At 39.0% G+C, this 20,159-nt stretch overlaps 1 protein-coding gene across 10 annotated transcripts in view; it reads right to left on the bottom strand.

Annotated features, from left to right (window-relative positions):
- CCDC85A (coiled-coil domain containing 85A) overlaps positions 1 to 20,159 on the bottom strand; it is a 202,767-nt gene that overhangs the window by 26,015 nt on the left and 156,593 nt on the right. For 8 of the 10 annotated variants that reach the window (XR_007130046.1, XR_007130047.1, XR_007130048.1 and 5 more), the window contains exon 3: positions 10,909 to 10,985. The exons of the other annotated variants lie outside the window; for them this stretch is intronic. Coding sequence is in view for 5 of the 8 variants with exons in the window: in XM_047745339.1 (XP_047601295.1) it covers positions 10,909 to 10,985 (77 nt within the window). In the remaining 3 variants the exon portion in view is untranslated. The remainder of the gene's footprint in view (positions 1 to 10,908; positions 10,986 to 20,159) is intronic. 10 annotated transcript variants of the gene reach the window in all.

Consider the following 20,159-nt stretch of genomic DNA (forward strand, 5'->3'; position numbering starts at 1 on the left):
TGTCTTCATACTGCTTCTCTACACGTGCTTTACTTAGCTTCCTACGATAAGATCCTACCCAGTTATACAGGCTGGATGGCCCAGAGTCCGAAAGATAATCCGCAAGATTTCCACAGGAACTGTAAAGGCAACGCAGGTCATTGTCTCACGGTGTACCCATGACGATTCCTCTTTCATGGCAATGAGAAAATCTGAGGAAAGGCCCAGTCCACTGACTGCTAGCTCTTACTTCAGATGCTTTACTGTACAGAATGAATCCAATACATCAGTTAGCCTTTGAAAAAAATATATATATTTTTTTCCTCTGGACATTGTTCCTGCTGTGTATCCCTTGTCTAGCAGACTTCAATTCATATGCACGTCTTGTTATTTTCCTCAGTCTATCACACCGGAAAAAAAAAGTAATAATGTGGGTTATATCAGGTCTTTGTCATCTCTTTTTCACAGTAATTTCTTTTGGCTTATCCCCGAATTGGATTCCTGACAAGTATGTTCTATTTTAAAAATATAAAGAATACAGATGGTTTCCATGTGAGTTACAGGTAAATAAAAGTTAAATTTTAAACATCTCCTATATTGGTATACTCTTTCGTCATCATTTAAAAAAATTCTCTCTGAAATGTCAGGTCTCCACTTATCCTATGGAATCCTTTAGAATACTTTTGAAATGTGAATTTTTAAAAAATGTTTACATTAGTTCATGTGCTCAGGAAAGAATATTCTAAGTTCAGGTGATCTTTCACTATCATTTGTGCCAACTTTTTAAAGGTAGCTCCTTCTCATGTAACGACAGCTAATAGGTAAATAATACCTGATAAGAGGACTCATACTTTCGGGCTCTCTTTGACACTTTGCATTCACACGCTGGATTTAAAGTCTGTCTCTGCGATTCTCACAGGATCCCAGGGAGCTCCGCAGAGGAAGAGCTCTGTGCTCTCTGTTGATGACTCGCGCTCCAGCCGGACCTCCTCTGAGCTCCTCTTTCCCACTGGTAGCAGCGTCTCAATCTACTGCTCTCTAGCTGTGCTTGACTAAAGACCCCTTCACTCTAGGATTTGGACACAACCTTTCTTTCTTTTTTTTTTTTCTTTCTTTTTTTTAATCCTTGAGCCCAGAATATTCAGGGCTGAGAAGGGACGAACCTTACCAAATGAAGACAAAGACACCTTTGTTCTTGACCAGAGAGGAATCCATAGGCATTTATATACTCAATCTTGTTTATATTTAAATACGTATACTCTTAGGGAAAACTAGTCCCTTTACATTCATTACAGAGGGCTTATGCAAAGAATAAAAATGAACATTAAGGGACCTTAATGCACATTATCTCTCAAAATACACAAGCTAATACTACTCAGACTGGTATGTGAGCCCCTCTATACGTATATTAATGTGACATGAGCTGAAAGATAGACAACCTTGACTGTTCCTTAAACAGCTATCTGTAGAAATCTGATTAACTTTAGAACCCAATGAGGTAGAATAACCCACTAATGACATAAATATGTCCCTGTAAATAAGAGACCTAGTATGGCATAAATTTGTAGTTTTAAGGAATATCAAAATAAAAAGGACACGTCTATTTTGTATATACATTATACACATACATAGACTTTCTCTGGATAGAGAGTCATGGATTTGTACAGCTGACCAGAACCTTCCATACCAGTTACAGCTATCTTCTTTGTTACTCAAAGGGTATCAGGTTCACAAAGTTTAAGACACTTCATCTTGGTCCAAGAGATTATTAGACTAAATCCTAGTTCTTGTAATTCCTATTCTCTGTTTGTTCTAGCATCTTCACAGGGACTCCTTTAATTGCTTGGTAACTAAGAGTCCAAAGTCACTATGTCTCAGCTTCTAAAATTAACTCAGTTATGTTTATTTTTCACACAATGCTAACTTAAATATAATTTAGGAAAATCTCAAATCATTTAGAAATTTATTTACTTAAACTGTCTTAATCTGCCAAAGAACTCCATTATTTGTCTCTATTACAGTGATTATATTATGTTTAGGCAATACAGATATTGCCTGTATTATATTTGTCTACTTTATATTTACAAGATATTAAGAGGCAACAACTTTAATTTTTAATGTGTTGGAAGCATGATTGATCACTTTCCTCATGCTACAGCAAAAAACCACACAACAACAAAACAAACAAAAAACCCAAACAACTGGAAGTAGAGACTTTTAAATGGGAAATGCCCGAACCCCGTTGCAGGAAAGGTCTGAATTGGAGAGAGAGGACAGGGTGGATTGGGTGGGTGCCTTTTTCACAAAAGAGAAGTGGTGACCTCCAGTGGGAAATGGAAAACAAAGGGAGGCAGCTCAAATGGGCTCAATCTTCCCATCTATACAAGCTTTTATTAGACCCAAGTTTTCACGGTTTACTGTTTTTTAAATATATATATATCCATATCTCAATAGTATTTACATTTAACTGATTCCATATCAAACACTATACAATCTTTTCTATTGCTTTCTATGAGATGGTTTCTTTATGCAATTATAAAAGGAAAGACTGTTTCATCCTTTTTGACTTTTCACTTTACTTTGGATACAAAAAACTAAAAAGAGTAGAAAGTCATTTATCCAAGAAAACATTAATTTCTCTTACAGTTCCATCTCTAGTTTTCCCTGAATATCCTCCACATTACTTCTCATTCAAATATCTATGATCCTAGTTGATGATAATACACAGTAAAAATGTTTGCTGAGCAAGTCCTTTTCTTTTTTTTTTTTTTCCCTTTGGTGACAAATTCTGCCAAGGACAGGTAACCAAAATGCTATTTTTATGGCTACTCCAAAAGAAAAATTTAATATGCCCTAGTGATAGAATTATCATGCCAGTATAGATATAAAAAGTCCTGTTAAATAAGAATGGATACCACAGTCCCTAATAATTGAGTGTTTTTTACATTCAATAATTCTCTTAATAAGTTTAGTAAGTGGCATAGCTGAATTTCTATTGCATTTCTAGTTCATCTATTTTCTCTTTTTAGAATAAAGACTTCACATCACATATCTGAGATCCTCAAACAAGAACCCTTGAGCATGGGGGTGGGGAGACACTGAAGAATGTTGTAAACCCCCCTCACTCTGAAAGCCTCCATGTTGATTTTGATGTTTTTCCTATGAATTTCACTCTCTTCTGTATTTTCGCTCATACATTTAGCTTTTTCCTTAATCCAGTTTCCCTTTATTCAGGTTCTCCAACATGACTTTTTCCCCCATAAATTTACTCTCCAGATCTATTTGTCTCTTTTATTCCAATACACCCACGCCACTTGGGCAGCTCCCATCTGTCCTCTGAAAACTATTGAACTATACATAATTTTTTTTCTTCCCTTTAACTATATAAATCATGGTGATTTGGAGAAAATGGCAACCCACAAGCGTTATTTCTTTGGAGGAGCCCATTTTTTTTTTCCCCAAATGCGACTCTAGCAGCAACCAGCCCTTAATGGATTTAACTAATTTTTTCTATCAGTAGCATCTAGATTCTACTTGTGCCACATAGAGTTGCTATCCATGAAAAAAATATTTTGCCTCAATTTCCCCTCAGGAGTGCCACAATTTTCAAGCAAGTAACAATCGAAGAATGGCATCACTTGCTTTAAGCATCCTGTAAAGCATTACTCTGTGCCTGTTTTTGTGTAATAGTGACTGATTTTTTTTCTTTCACAGCAATTCCAAACACTAGAAAAGCCAGACATTTAAGGTCCTATAAGACAAAAAATGACTTGAGAAATAACGTCAGAAAATACAAAAAAGAGGAAGAGCAACAAAATAAGTATCTCCACGGCAAAGACAGGAGAAGCACATGAGGGAAATCTCGGTGTCAGAAGGAGTCCTCTCATTTCTGTCTGGGACAATGGCCATCTGCATAGGTACACACAGGTGAGGGAGCTTTTCAGAGATGTGAGGCTGGACCTGGGGTGTGTTGCCATGGAAGTGACAAGCTCAATTTCCTTAGAGCCGGTGTACCCTCCTCAGCATTCCTGGCAATGGTGACAGATTCCTTTCCTTTGTTCAGAAACTGCTCTGGAAACGACCCTGCCTCCTTCCCAATGCACTGCATTGTGAGGCCACACTGTAACCAAATTACACGAGGGGAAGATTTTTTCATTTCCATTCCTAAAATTAGACTCTTCCGTGTGTGCTAGCACAACAGAAATAGAAACACTTGCTGAAAGGAGCCCACACAGTGGCGATCGAGTTGCCATGCCTTTCAAACACATTTGCTGAACCCACAGCACCTGGGCAGCCACATGACACAAGACAGATCGGGCACCTTTACGGATTCTAATGAATCTCTAAAATGTTAATCTCAAGAGGTGGGTGGTTTGCTTTGGAGAGGGACTCTGGGGCACAAAGGACACAGAGTGCATTCCAGGCAGATGCTGGTGCCGAAGCATTTGAAGAGAGGGAACAGATTTCCCAGTAGGACTTTTAACAAATGTACTTGATTGACTTTGGAATCAGAGCAAACTGCTTATTTCCGGTCTCTGCTTGATGCAAAACCCAAACTCAACACAAAATAGGTGAGAAGAATTTTTAAAAATTAGTTTTTACCTCATGGTGAAGTTGGACTAGTGACTGATTTCTTCAAAACACGGTATTATTTATAATAAACTCATCATCTAGGTGTGCTCTCACATCTACTGTAAGATATTTTCTGGCTGAGTAGACTTCTTCACAGATATAGCACATAAACATTGTAGACAGGTCTGGATTAAAAATCCTTGTGACCATCAAGAAAAGGATCATGGGATGAGTTGAGAGATCCAAGCAAGATTTTTAAATTTGGGCTAAAGTAACAAATTTCATGGGTACCTTAATAACTACTACTATAACTATTTGTTTCCCTCACCACCACCCACCTCCAATTCACTCTGAACAAAAAGGCCTTCTCGGACCGCATTCTGTTCAGTATGAATGTCTCATGCAGATATGGGTGTGTATGTTTGTACTAAACTAGGATTTTGAAATATTTTGGAAGTGTGTCAGGGAGGAGAAGGCTCTATAAAAGGCAATTTTTTTTTAAAGATTTTATTTATTTATTTGACAGAGAGATCACAAGTAGACAGAGAGGCAGGCAGAGAGAGAGGGAAGCAGGCTCCCTGCTGAGCAGAGAGCCCGATGCGGGCCTCGATCCCAGGACCCTGAGATCATGACCCGAGCCGAAGGCAACGGCTTAACCCACTGAGCCACCCAGGTGCCCTAAAATGCAATTTTTTAAATTTATGATGGATACCATCCGTGGCTTAAAGAAAAATAGAACATTTACTTTAAACCAAGGAATAGAATGTCTGATAAATCTTAGAGGGCTAAACAAATGCAATGTTAATTAAAATAAGTGTTTAAAAAAGGAATTTGACCATAAGATAAAAACAGATTTAGCAGCTTACCTATACTGAAGGACATAAATAGTATGAAATGATTAAAGAGGAGTTATGCATTTTCTAGAAGAACACTGAATAGGCCCACATCTTAGCTTGAGTCCGTCCTTCATTAGCTGTCTGACTAGGACTATACTCTTAACATTCTGTGAATCTTGCAGGCCTTTACTTTAAAAAATGGGGTTGTCTCAAGAAATGGGCAGAAGACATGAACAGACATTTCTGCAAGGAAGACATCCAGATGGCCAACAGACACATGAAAAAGTGCTCCACATCACTTGGCATCAGGGAAATGCAAATCAAAACCACAATGAGATATCACCTCACACCAGTCAGAATGGCTAAAATTAACAAGTCAGGAAATGATAGATGTTGGCGAGGATGCAGAGAAAGGGGAACTCTCCTACACGGCTGGTGGGAATGCAAGCTGGTGCAGCCACTCTGGAAAACAGTGTGGAGGATCCTCAAAGAGTTGAAAATAGAGCTAGCCTATGACCCAGCAATCGCACTACTGGGTGTTTACTCTAAAGATACAAATGTAGTGATCCAAAGGGGCACGTGCACCTGAATGTTTATAGCAGCAATGTCCACAGTAGCCAATATATGGAAAGAACCTAGATGTCCATCAACAGATGAATGGATAAAAGAGGTGGTATACACACACACATACACACACACACAATGGAATACTATGCAGCCATCAAAAGAAATGAAATCTTGCCGTTTGCAACGATGTGGGTGGAACCAAAGGGTATTATGCCGAGTGAAATAAGTCAATCAGAGAAAGACAATTATTATATGATCTTCCTGATAACGAGGAATTTGAGAGACAGGGTGGGGGGTAGGGAAAGAAAAAATGAAACAAGATGGGATCAGAACCCGAAGACTCTTAATCTCACAAATAAGCTGAGGGTTGCTGGGGGTTTGGGGGAGTAGAGATAGGGTGGCTGGATGAAGGACACTGGGGAGGCTATGTGCTATGGTAAGTGCTGTGAAATGTATAAGCCTGACGATTCACAGACCTGTAGCCCTGGGGCAAATAATACATTATATGTTAATACAAATTTTTTTAAAAATGAGGTGGTCCAATGTGATATGTAAGATTCTATCCAGCTTTGAAAATTGAGGATTCTCTATCCACAGAAAGTTTGTGTTTATGTATAAATGTCTATACACAAAATAGGTATGTCACTTTTAAATTTTTTTTTTTTAAAGATTTTGTTTATTTATTTGACAGAGAGAAATCACAAGTAGGCAGAGAGGCAGGCAGAGAGAGAGGAGGAAGCAGGCTCCCCGCTGAACAGAAAGCCCGATGCGGGACTCGATCCCAGGACCCTGAGATCATGACCTGAGCCGAAGGCAGCGGCTTAACCCACTGAGCCACCCAGGCGCCCCAGAATTTGATATAAAATTCCATACACCTGTTTTGTACCATACTGGGTCTTTTATCTATAAATATCTACTTACATCATTGCGGGTGACTCCACCTCATTAGATTTAAAAATTTAAAAAACTTCATATACAGTGGCTACATTTATCTAATTCACATAAAATCTTCATTTAGGGTTCCTATCATATCAAATATGTACACAGTGGAGCTAACAGACCAGTCTGAGCAGTTTTAACACTGTGTGTATGATGAGAGGTTCACTGCGATCCCATGAAATATTTTTCTATATAATCAGTAAAAAAATATCCACCTTAGATTATGTGTCCAAGGAAGAATATCCTAAATTCAGGTGATCTTTAATCATCCAATGTACCAACTTCCCAAAAAGAATTTTTGAGATTCGCTGATGTCACATATTGCAAGATTTCCTTCTTTCTTAAGGACTGAATAATATGTCATGATATGTATATGCCACATATTCTTTATCCATTCATCTCTTAATGGAAATTTAGGTTGCTTCCCCATTTTCGCTAAAGTGAACAGTGCTGCAATGAACACAGGATTGCTAATATTTCTTTGAGGCCCTGATTTTAATTCTTTTGGGTAAATATCCAGAAGTAAGATTGCTGGATCATCTGGTAATGATCACTTGGTAATATGACAAATGAAATAAGCCAATCACAAAAGGACAAGTATCACATGATTCCACTTACATAAGGTATCTAAAATACTCAAACTCATAGAAGCAAAGACTGAATGGTGATTGTCAGAGGCTGAGGGGAAGAGAAGGTGGGGTGTTGCTAATCACCATGTACAAAATTTCAGATATGCAAAATGAATTAAGTTCTAGAGATCTAATATACTTCATACCTATAAATAATAATAATTGTTACTCGAAAATCTGATAAGAGGGTAGATCTCATGTCTTCCTATCAAATATATAAAGACATTTTATTTTCAAGTAATAAAAGAGCAAATAATACTGCATTTTCTGTTATTACTTTAGGACTCTTTTGAAATACTGTGTTCACAAACTGGCCTTAAAGTACTGCTCAGGGATTCTTGTGAGATACTGTAGAAATCACGGCAGAGCAGAGAGCTTACGTGCTCACATGGGCCCCATGCTGGAGCTCCAACCACGCCTGCTTCCTGTAGGCTCCTCTTCACCAGTGGATAGAACCGACTCAATCTACACCTCCTTTTTTCTAGTTGTTTATGAATTTAAAAAACCCTTCATTCTGGGACTTGGTAACTTCAGATGGATATAAAACTGGACCCAAGCTTTATTTCTACTTAGGCCTCCAAGAGGCTAGAGGAACCTTATCATTTATAAATTAAGAAATTGAAGCCTTTGCATCTAACCAGAGAGAAATCCACAAGCACTTATTATACTCATCTTGTTTACTTTTAAATATGTACTGCTGGGCCAAAGTTGTGACTCTCAGTTCATTATACCCAATTTTACATAATGAATAAAAATAAGCATTAAGGAGATTTCTTCCTCCAGGAAAATGCTTTACATAATTAGTCTACATGCTAAACTATCAGCAAAGAACCTGGCCACAGCCACAAGAGATATCCAATATACTTGGAACTCCACAGCCAACTATATTCTTTTTCCTGTTTATCCTAAGTCAAGAAGATATATTTTTAAACTTGGGAATAAAACGGAATACCTTCTTATCAAGGCACAGAGAGCAAGTTCCTACAATGGGAAAATCAAGTGTTCAGTTACTGAGACTAATTTATGCAGGGATGTCAGCTAGTCACATTGAATTGACCTTGCAAGTCAGCTAACATCAGGCAGTCAGAAATAGTTTCAGCAGGGAAAGCACGTAATTATTTGTAATAGCACCAGTAACATCCAAGAATAAGTCGCCTACACCTTTGTGTTATCCGATCCAAATCTCAGCCTTCCCTGAGTATTCCCTTCACAGGATTCTCACTGCTCTGAGACTTACTGTTTTCCATCCTCAGATCTCATCTACTGTCTGCTCATTTCACTTGTATTTATACAAGTATTTACAACTGGTGGTCCTATCATATCTATCTTAGCTATAAATGAAGGCAACAATCTCAGATACAGAAACTTAACAAAATATCGTTTTTGAACTGAGATCTATCGTATTCTTTGCATATATGTCCAACAGCGTGTTTCAAACAGTGGATTTTCTTTTCATTCAAGTACCCTGGACATGCAAATAGCTGTTTAATTCTAAAGCATTGTTTTTTCATTTTAACATCTCTGAAACCAGCAAGAATCTGTAATGGTATAATTGATAACATCTTTTTCCATTCTTAATGGTACTTAGGATAATGGTGCATCCCACATCAATAACAACTTAAGAGTCAGTAAAACATGATCCTTTCTAGCCTTTTCTTGGGGAGAAAGAAAACCTCTTTGATAGAAAATAGCAATACATTTAAAAACATATGTTTTAAGACTTCAGCCTGAAAAGTTGTTTAATCTCTTCTACTTCTCGACTGTGCAAGTACTACGTATTTAAATACGCACACTCTTGATATATCAAGTACAGTTGAAGACTCTTCTGATTGCGCTTCAAGACTTCTAACACTTTTACACATTTTTAAAAATCAATCCTGTAATCATTTTCATATTTGTTGTGCCTCTTTTTAAATAGCATAGCGCACATGCTAGCATTTCAATGTTTGACATGAGCCTCCATTCCCACACAGAGAAACAGATCTCTCTCTCTCTTTTTTTTTTCACCTTTTCATTTACATTCTCAGTTGCCCCAGAGATAGTACAACCATATAGGATACTCACAATAACCTGATTATATTTTTAGGTTTCTTGGAACGGAAAGAAGTTAGATGTTTTCAGTCAAGGGTCCTGGCACAGTCATACTGTGAATCTCATATAAAGGACAAATGGCAAAGAAAATTTTAAAAATGGAAAGTACAGAAGAGCAAAGAGAAAATTCTACCAGCAATATCTTATTTTATGATGTAAATAATCCCTTCTGTCAACATGAGTATTGACATATGCATAGTTTGAGAAGGGAGAGAAGTAGATTGATTTCATTTAATCTCATGATTTTTAGCCAGGATGGCTGGCCAATGAAAGAAAGAGAAAGGCATTCTTAGATGCAGTACCTAACAGATCAAATCGTCATTAATGAGCAAAAGTAGCTGGAAAACAAAACAAGATTTACAAGATTTAAAAAGATCTAAAATATCTTTGCAAAGTGTTCATGTTTATGTGTCTTCTCCTGAATTATAACCAGTCTCTGTCTTTCATTGAACTACTCTTTGCTTAGTTTCTTCCATTAGTCACTTAGGAAATAGAAATCATCACCAGAATGTATAAAGAACACTAGCAATTAATGCTCAGGAAACTCCTTTCATAAAATATTAAAATACTTTACTGCTCCCGTGTCTGTAAAGGGAACCAACCTAGAAATCAGGTAATTTGTTCAACTCCTCAACAAAACATTCCCCGAGAACCACCACCTCACCCAACATCATTCTCACCAAGATATTTCAGCCCATAGAGATAATATTATAAGTAAAATATATGGTGAGGCATTAAATCCCAGAAAAAGTGCCACTTTATATTCACCAGGGAAAAGAAATTAAGCCGCAAAGTAAAACTGTCAGTTACTGTCATTGCTTTGTTGCACTGAAAGAGTTCAATTAGTTCACAAAGAATTTTAGCAAGTACTAATTTAATTAACATAACAAATCTTCAAACTACCTACAACTTTCCCTAGTTCATAAGTTAGCAAAATTTTCATTTAAATAAGAGGTCCTTCCCTATATTCTCCAACTACACGCATGATGTGTATGAGTAGTACTAGCAAAGTATTTATTACTTCTTTTCATTTTCTCTCTCTCTTGTTCCTTTCCTTTCAAAATTACGTTGCATTCTTAGTTTCAGACATCTGCATCCTTTGGTTTCACACTTAAGAATCCCGATAACATGATGGTCATTATGGAAAGCAATCACACTCTACATTGATGAATGACTATTTACAAAATGATTTCTATCATTTAAAGGAGAAAATGTAATTGAGACTTTAAATTCCAGATAAAATGCTAACAACTCAAATGACACTGACTAGCTATGAGCTTCTGGAAGTCACCCACCTGGGGCAGCATGCGATTTTCTTCCTCCAGCTGTCTTACTCTTGCCTCCAGCTGCCTAACATAGGACAAGGTTGATTCTAAAATTAAAAAGAAAGAACTCACATTATACACACAGGTCTTGTTTAGTGCACTGTCAGGATATTTCTGGTTCAATTTATTCAAATCAGGTAGTGACAATGTAGTCTGTTATTTATAAAAAAAAAAAAAAAAGGCTTTCTCCCCAGAAAACCAGTAACAAAAGCCATTGAAACCACATGCACTTTGAACAATTGTACCATGTTAAGAACAATTAGAGGAATTTATTGGGGGGCTAGGCTGTAGGCTTTCCTCCACCATGCAGCCCTCATGCAATCCTCAGAATGTCAAACATCTTGAAGACACTTACTCCCTTTTATACTTATTTTGGGCATTTTGAGCTTTCAAGGCACTGTCCCCCACATAAGACTTTTTGTAATGTTAATTATAACCAAAGTAAATTACAAAGTCATATTAAAAATAAAAAATTAAGATATTTCCAATATCCAGGTCCCTTCATTTTCCCAATAAATACTTCTAGTCTTAAATGCAACATTCATTCTTCTCCCCAATCTCCAGATACCATGGCCATAATCCAGAGAACCGCCACCAAAGGGCTAAGGTGGAGGGGAGGCTAGATTTTGACTCTGATTTTGACTGAATGTGACACAGACCCAAGTTTTTCCCAAATCTTTAGGTAAGCCAGCAGCTGACTTTAAAACTCATTCTTGTTTTCATTTCTTCAGGAGCTCAAGTGTGTGCTGACTGGTGGCAATCAGCATTAGGCTTAGAGTCTGTGAACTGTGAACTCTAAAGTTGATAGCTTTACATCAGGAAAGGATTCACAGGTGAAGGAAAGAGGAGTTGCACGCTGAGGAACAATCTGACAGGAACTCTTCATTATAGCAACAGAGTTGCCATTGATTCATTACTCAAGAATGAATGCTCAAGACACATAATTCAGGTATAGTAAAATGTACATGACAATAGAATTCCTCCAGTGTATTTCCATAGTTAATCTTAGAGCAGCATCGTTAATATTAAACCTTGGCGCATATTCTTCAGCTTCAGAAACATAAAACAGCAAGACAGACCAAGATGGGAGTGCATTTTCAATGGTAAATATTTGGAGCCCCTAACAATCTGAAGTTAGAACGGATATTGATGCAAATTAATACCTTGATCTGAAATTCATCCTGAAAACTCTAATCTTTATATGGAAATCGTTTATATGAACTCAATTCCATTTTTGTGACCTTCAAAGCAGATAGCAGATATTTTTTCTTAAAATACATAAGAAACTTCAGTCCTTAATTTGCAAATGTAACAATTAAGTTCATCCCCCATGGGTTTATAGCATGCCCAGTTTTCACAAATGTTTGTAGAAAGTCCCTGTCACTGACATTAATATAACCATGCACCGATCTCACACCAGTGGGCCAGACCAAAGGTTTGAGCATCCCTCATACAAGAAAGACAAGGTAAAGGAAACTGGGGGCACTGCCCAGAAATACGCTTTCATTTTTTAGCTCATGAAATGTGAAGAGTTTGCTTTATGGACTCTTCTAAAGGGCAAAAAAAAAAAAAAAAAAAAAAAAAAAAAAAAAGAGGGGGGCAAATAACAAATATATTGATTTCATGAATCTGCTTTGCTCTAGCAAATGAATAAGTGATTTGCAGATCATTAAAATATGAATGTAAATTGCCTGATTTACACAGTTTTGCAAGCCCCACTCTCTAGAGAAAGGACCACTTGATAAGGGCCATCTAAGTGAAAAGTTGCTCAGAAATGTTCTACTGACACCATGAACAAGTATAATTCTTTTCTTGTGTGCTCATCATTTATACCTTATCTTTACTTTCCCTAAACTGCACTATCCCCAAAGCCTTGATACTTAGAGCAGCTCAAACGACTCTACACAGAGTGCTTTGGGTGACATTTGAAAATGCCACTGAACGGATCTTAATTCAGTAACTATCTTCAGTCATTTTAATCTACTTCTCTTTTTAAAGTTTTTTCAGCTTACATATTTGATGGTTTCATTAAGTGTCTACCTATATTAAGAAATACCTAGCATGTCAGTTCAAAAAAAGAAGGTAAATTTTTGAACTGGGAAAACATTCCTTAAGTCCAATTTTTAATGTCAAGTTAAAATAGATGAAATCCCCATCTTTGTTTCTCAGCATTCACTACAAATATAGGCTGGGACAGAAAAAGATAGGAAACATTTTTAGACGGGTAAAGTAATTTTTACAGATTAGCTTTACAAGATAAAGGCAAAGCTAAGGAGGGTTTTGAGTTCATTCATTCAACACATCACACACTGACCCTGTCACCCGTTTGTGTCGGAGCCCTTCCTAGGGTTGAAATGAAGAGAAGGCCAGTTCCTCCAAGACCACGTTTCTCAGAATACAAATTCAGCTTTAGAATTACACGCCCATGTTTTGTGTTCCGGAAGGCCCTATTGTTCCAGGTGGTCTCGTTGCAATTCTTACTTAACAGTGAACCGATATCACAGTAAGAAAACTCCTCAGGGGATTGGGGTGGGGTGGGGAGGACTGGAAGAATAGCTCATGCACATGCATAAATAAGAGATTTCCCGCTGTTAGTTCTTTTATTCATCAAGAACCTGATTATACAATTTCTTAATGGGAGTGGAGTAGGCAAACATTTTTCTGGGCTATCACTGGGTCCTCAAGTCCCTATACAAAAAACCATCCAAGAAACCACTCAGTCCTTCTACTGTGAAAGGAAAGAACAAGAAACATTTTGTTAAACTTTTAGGCTTGAGAGATTTATTTGTTACTGCTCCATAGGCTAGCCAAGCCTGACTAGTAGTAAGTAAGTAGCCAATAATGGGATAGAAAATACATAACCATTTTAAAATAAGATATAATAGGAATAAAGTATAAGAAATGCTATACATTTATTTAATTATGCTTAAAGATTTTATTTACTTATTTATTTGAAAGAGAGAGAGAGAGAGAGCACCAGTGGGGGTTGGGCAGAGGGTGAAGCAGACTCCCCGCTGAGCAGGGAGCCCTACGTGGGGCTGGATCCCAGGACCCTAAGGTCACAACGTGAGCCGAAGGCAAAAGCTTAAGAGACTGAGCTATCCAAGCACCTCAAAATTCCCTCCTTTGGAAATCCATCAATGTATATCCCAGTCTTAGCTGAATCCTGCATAAAACACTGGAATAGTTTCCTTGTAAGAAAGAAAAGGAGCCCTTTTATGCTACAACGTATTTGGCCATGTTGGTACAACCCCTTCCCCAGGCTGCTTCTTCCCCTTTCTTTCTCATTCAAGGGATTTCCAAAGTGGTGCCACCTATCAAATAAGCTGGTTTTCCATTACACGCAGGGGATGAGGACTGCCGGGAGGCATTAAGCTAAGAAAAGTATCTGACAAACACTGGTATTCTTTTTTTCTTAACTGAGGTATAGTTGAAGTACAATGTTCTATTAGTTTCAGGTGACAACACAGCGGTTCCACAGTTCTCTACGTTCTGCCGTGCTCGTGGTGTTCTTTTTTATTATTAAGTGATACCCACAGACACATGCAGCCCTGAATCAGAGTGTCCTATGATTTGAACTGATCATCCCATCTTCTACCAGGGGCTGACAGCTGTTCAAACTTCAATTTCAGACAGTCATTTGGCTTTCAGCGCTCTGAGAATGAGGCTCCAGAGAAACCGCCGAACACTAGGCTCTCCTAGATCTCCCTGGATCTACAATGTGTTCCAGAAGGAACCTGTCTTTCAGAAGTATATAACCAGCTGTGGGGACAGAATAAGGGAAAGGAAATGACCCGTTAATTGAAATTCAGTGCGAAATCATGCGAAACGTGAGCCCAGAAAGAGATCAGTATTGGCTGCTGTTCTCGGGAAAGAAACTTGGGCTTCCTGGATCAACAGAAGTTTGACAGGCCAGAGAGATGAAAGCATAGCCACAGGATGTACAAGGACCAGAAGCCTAGAATGATCCTGGTGTAAACAGGGAAGAGGGAAAGAGGCACATGGAGGCGGATAAAGGGGACATATTAGGGAGAAGGAGGAAAGACCAAGTTGCTTCCCACAATCCAGGGTATGAAAAACCAACATCAAAACCCAGTTACACAGATGGTGATTTGCTTTTAACATCCCCAAACGGTATTTTCTCTTTCCACCATGGGAAACCGCCAACACTGACCCACTAGAAAAGCAAGGTTAAGGTAACAACATTGATGTGAAAAGCGAATGACATTATTAAGATGTTCTCTGGGTAAATCTTGGGCATATTTTCAAAGCAGAAGCAATCTATCACCATGTATCTTACTTTTCTTTAAACTACAGGTCAAAGTCCAGGGCCCCTCTCCCAATAAGACAAGTGCAAGAAACGGTCAATAGTCACAAGAATTCTTAAGTTCCTGTCTTCTAACTGGTGCCAGTTTCAGAACTGGAATATACCTTAGAGGTTTCCTAGTTCAGCCTATCCCTGATGCACTGAATCATTAGGCAGATGAGAGAATAAAACCCAGAAGGTACTAATTTGGCCTCTAACACTGAGGATTAAATATATTAAGAAGACTTTGTTTCATTGCTGGGACATCACAGTGATTGCCATCTTGGGTCTTTTAATCATTAAGTGGTATCAAGCTTCTTACGTAGGTAAATTCCAAGCTCTCCCTTCTCCCCGATTTTAGACATTCTAGATGAATCTTTACTTAAAATAACTTGATATTTTCTTTGGACAACATCTGGGACTTGATTTACCTTCATTTTACCTGAAATGCTTTCAATCACACAAAGTAGCTCAACTTTTTCCTCTGCTAGTTTGAAAATACTCTGCTCAAAACGTTAAGCCCTCTCACTTCCCCTTGCTTTCTAAAGCAGCATTTCTCTTTGTAAGGGAATATCCACTCTTGAAATCACCCACAAATTACTCTGATTATTGTACATAAAAGGTTTATTGTTGGTAGTTGCTACTGTCTAAGGTTTGTCAAACTTCTGAGTGGTTTTGATTAGATGAAGTACCATCGGGTCTCCAAAATTTCAGGGCAGAAAATAATATCTAGTAATGGTCCATTCTAAGACAAATTACAGCATTTGGAAGAGCAAACAGGAAGAAAATCACTTGGAAGACTTTTGCGGCTGTGGGTTTATAGATGGAAGCTTTTCGATGGCCCTCTCAGAGTCAGCCCCCTCAGCCAGAGGCCAATGACCATGTGATTTAAATCTGGAGGCAATCTCTTCGATAAACCCCAACTTCTAAGGACACTGCTTGGATTAGTTCCAAATTAATCCCACTGTCTGCAGGCTTTTGCACATTCTTATGAAAATTACTTCAGAATTATTATTTTAAAAAATTATTACTGTTCCGACTTGAAGTGTTTCTCTTTCTTCCTCAGGCAAGCAAAGGTCAGCCTCCTACTTAGAATTCATATTAGCTTCAGAAATATAAGTGATTATATTTCTCACTATAATTTGATGCCTTTCTTATTAAAAAAAATCTTGTTGGAATCAGCATTTTCAGATTTGCCTTGGATATTTAATTCAGACTGCCCTATTCATGGACAGAAATCTTTTTTTTTTTTTTAATGGAAGTTTAATTGTCGTAAGTAAAAAATGATTATCAGGTCTTGCTCCAATCCATTATCTATGGGGCTCCCTCTGTGCCAGCCTGAAAGAGATAGGAAATATTTTCCATCCTGTTCCTCCCATGTAGTAAACTGGTCACTGGTTTTTCACTGGCCCCACATTTCTTTAGGTCTGAGTCTCTTCAACTCCTTCCCCTGGCCAAATACTCACTCTACTCTGCCTAGTGCAACACTCCTTATTCTTCTATGCATGATATGAAAGACAGCTTTCTAAAGATTAGAACATCACAAGATTGGAGTATACTGCTTTGTACCATAATGGGCCTCACATTATTGGAGGTGTTTGGAGAAACCTTAATAAGATGCTGCAGAGATATCTACCTATGGATGCTCTCAGGGCTGTATGAAGTTCAGTGATCCTAAATTTTTAAATTCTTCCTATTTCATGAATCTCTTCTCAACTCACTTGCTAATAAATCCTGTATTGAGTGTCCTGTGATTTCTCTTTATCTACTTGCTCTATGTTATTTTTCTTTGTTTTCATTTTTTGCCCAAATATGCTACATGAAAATATTCCCTAAACTTCACACGGTGACTGGTGGTGTTCCCTAAGGGGGTTTAATACAGATGTGTCAATTTACTTTAATACCAAGACTTCTTCAACCAACAGAGAGTGACCTCCTGTATGCCAGACAATGTTCTAGATACTGGGGATATGGCAGCAAGCAAAAGGGGTGAGAGTCTGTGAGTTCACAGAGTTCGCATTTTCTGGGAAAGTGATCTGTGCAACAAGGATAAGACAGAGTACTGGTGCAGCGAGATCTGGGGAAGTACAGCTAGGTGAGGGAGCATGGCCCGGAAGAGCTCTAAGGCTAATGTCCTACTAATAAGCCAGCTACATAAGGACCTGAGAGAAGAGAGTTCTAGACATGAAGCAAGGTTAATGCACAGGCCCAGGCTCGGAAGATTCACATTCTGGAATGCAGTTGTGAAGGGGGAAGTGACAGCACCCGAGACGGATCCGTCTGTCTTGTCACCTTCTTCTCCACTGCTTAAGTTTTTGAAACACTGTCCTCTTTTTGGCTTTTACCCCCAGGCCTAGACTTAAACCTTTTGACCAAGAGGCTTCTCTTGTGATAGAAACGTCTAGAACATGTTTGGTTCTGCTCTCTCACACACCCCATTTCTCATCCACCTGGATATCCTGTTGACCTTAACCCCAAAAGATCCTGAAAACCCAGCCTCACCAGAGTCTCCTAATAGGTATCCCTGCTTCTGTTCTTGCATCCTCTCCCAGGTCTATGCTCATTCAAATTCTGTTTCAACCCACAGTGGCCAGGATTTTCTTTCTAAAATGCTAAGCCTGCTCATTTCTTTCTCCACTCAGAACTCTGCAGGAACCCACCATTTTCCTCTACATAAAAGCCAAAGTCCTTCAAAAGTCCAGCAGAGCCCCATATGATCTGGGCCCCTGGTACCTGTCAACCTTCATGTCACCCCACCCCATGCTCCAGCCACGTATCTGCCTTTCTGTCCTCAATACCCTAGATGTGCTCCTGCTTTCTTTTGTTCCCCCTTTCTGCAGTGCTCCTCCCCCAGAGAGCTGCTTGCTGAATTCTTCACTTCCCACAAGTCTTTGTCAAAATCTCAGATTCTCCATGTGACTCATGGAGTCCACCTCATTCAATCCCCGCCCCCCAACACACACACACCTCCACCTCTACCCTAACCTTCCTGAGCTCCAAGCCTGTTGTACTCACTTTTCTCAAAACGCTTTATCACCTTCTATCATACAAATTAACTTGTGCACACGTTATCTTTACTGTAGAAGTTCAGTCTCTCCCCATCCAAGTGTAAACTCCACAAGGCAGAGACCCTTGTTGTGTTGAGGGATGCCCTCCAGGTGCCTAGAATAGAGTCTCTTACAATTAAAACGTACTGAATGTGTCACCCAGTTATACAGACATTGCCCTGAAAGGTAATTATTTTATAGTACAGGTAGACACTTTTTCATCACTCCAGGCAAGGCAGGACTTATATTTAAATGGAGCGAGCAATCAATCAATCAATCAATCAATAATGGAGCTTGATACCAATTCCGTTGTGCCATTTCAGAAACCTACTAGAGAATGCTAAACTTTGGGTGGAAACTTGGCAGAGGTTCTCAAATTATGCCAGATCAAGTCACTGGTGGGTAATTTCAATAAGAAAAGGTGAAATGTGCCAAGCAGGCTAAAAAAATTCTGTGTGTATGTGTGTGTGTGTGTGTGTGTGTTATGTTAGGGGGGTGGAGAGGAAGCAAGAGCAAGAAAGAGGTAAACAGGTAACGAGAAGGAGAAAGAGAATAGGGAGCAAAGAGACAGAGCAACAGTTGTGAGGATGCACAAAAAAGGACCATTTCTACCACTAATTGCTTAGAATACCATATAAAATATGTCTTGCAGCTGGAAATCCACTCTAGTTAGTAAGGTTGCATTTTGGTTAGCATGGCACCTTCACTGAACATCTCCTCCCAGCCCCCCTCTGTGGGGGAAGTCCTGAGGGTCCAACGGCACACACACAGCTGTGGGGGTACCGGCAGGTGACCGCTGAGCCTGAGGGAGGGGCTCAAAGCTGTCAGAGGGCAACTGGACCAGGACTGTGGGCAGCGGTCCATATCAAAACAGGTTATGTTTCTTTGAGATGGGAAAAACCTGTCATTTTAAAGGTAAAGGAATCAGAGCAAGGGGCTGTCCTGTTTATTTCAATTAGAATGAAGGCTGAAAATACCACATCTCTTTCCAAGACTGCTCTGACAGGAAACATCACGAGTGCCTTTCGCCTAGTGCCACACAAGTCCTGTGTGTTTTGAAACAGTTGAGATTTTGTTTCATTTATTGTCAATAAAAGAGGAAATCATTAAATGGATATGGAAACCCAAGGATCTGCATATAAGTCAATTTAGAAATCAGAAAAAAAAAATAATTCTAACTTTTGTACCAGAAAATAGTCACCAAAGATTTGTCCTAGTCTCTCCTCTTCCCAAATGAAAGTGTTTTTAAAATGGGAGAAAATGGCACTTGTTACGTATTTGCTGTCATCCACCTGGCCTAATCCTTGGTAATGGATACATGATGGTTTCAGTCTCCATTTCTCTCTCTTTCTCTCTCTCTCTCTCTCTCTCTCACGGAGCTGGAGGCTCTGTGTGGCAAGTTCCTGCCTTCCAGTTCCTTTCTGAGCTCCCTTACGACTAGCACAGACCTATGTGCTACAAGGTGTTCAATAACTTACTGATGAAGGAAGGAATGAATGAATGTCCCATCACCCTGTCCTCAAGAGCTCCCACTCCTATGCAAAGCTTGTTCTTCTCGGATAGTTTGAAGATTTTGTTTATTTATTTGACAGCGAGAGAGATCACAAGTAGGCAGAGAGGCAGGCAGAGAGAGAGGGGAAGCAGGCTCCCTGCCGAGCAGAGAGCCCGATGGAGGGCTCACCCCCAGAATGCTGAGATCATGCTGAGCCGAAGGCAGAGGCTTTAACCCACTGAGCCACCCAGGAGCCCCTCTTCTCAGACAGTTTGAAGCCATTAACTCCAAATGCAGTCAGATTTTCACCTAGAAAACACACAATAACATGCAATCTAAACTGAAGTCTGATTCAGAGGAACGTTTTAGGTCCTAA

Source organism: Lutra lutra, chromosome 9, assembly GCF_902655055.1.
Source record: "Lutra lutra chromosome 9, mLutLut1.2, whole genome shotgun sequence".
Taxonomy (NCBI): Eukaryota; Metazoa; Chordata; class Mammalia; order Carnivora; family Mustelidae; genus Lutra; species Lutra lutra.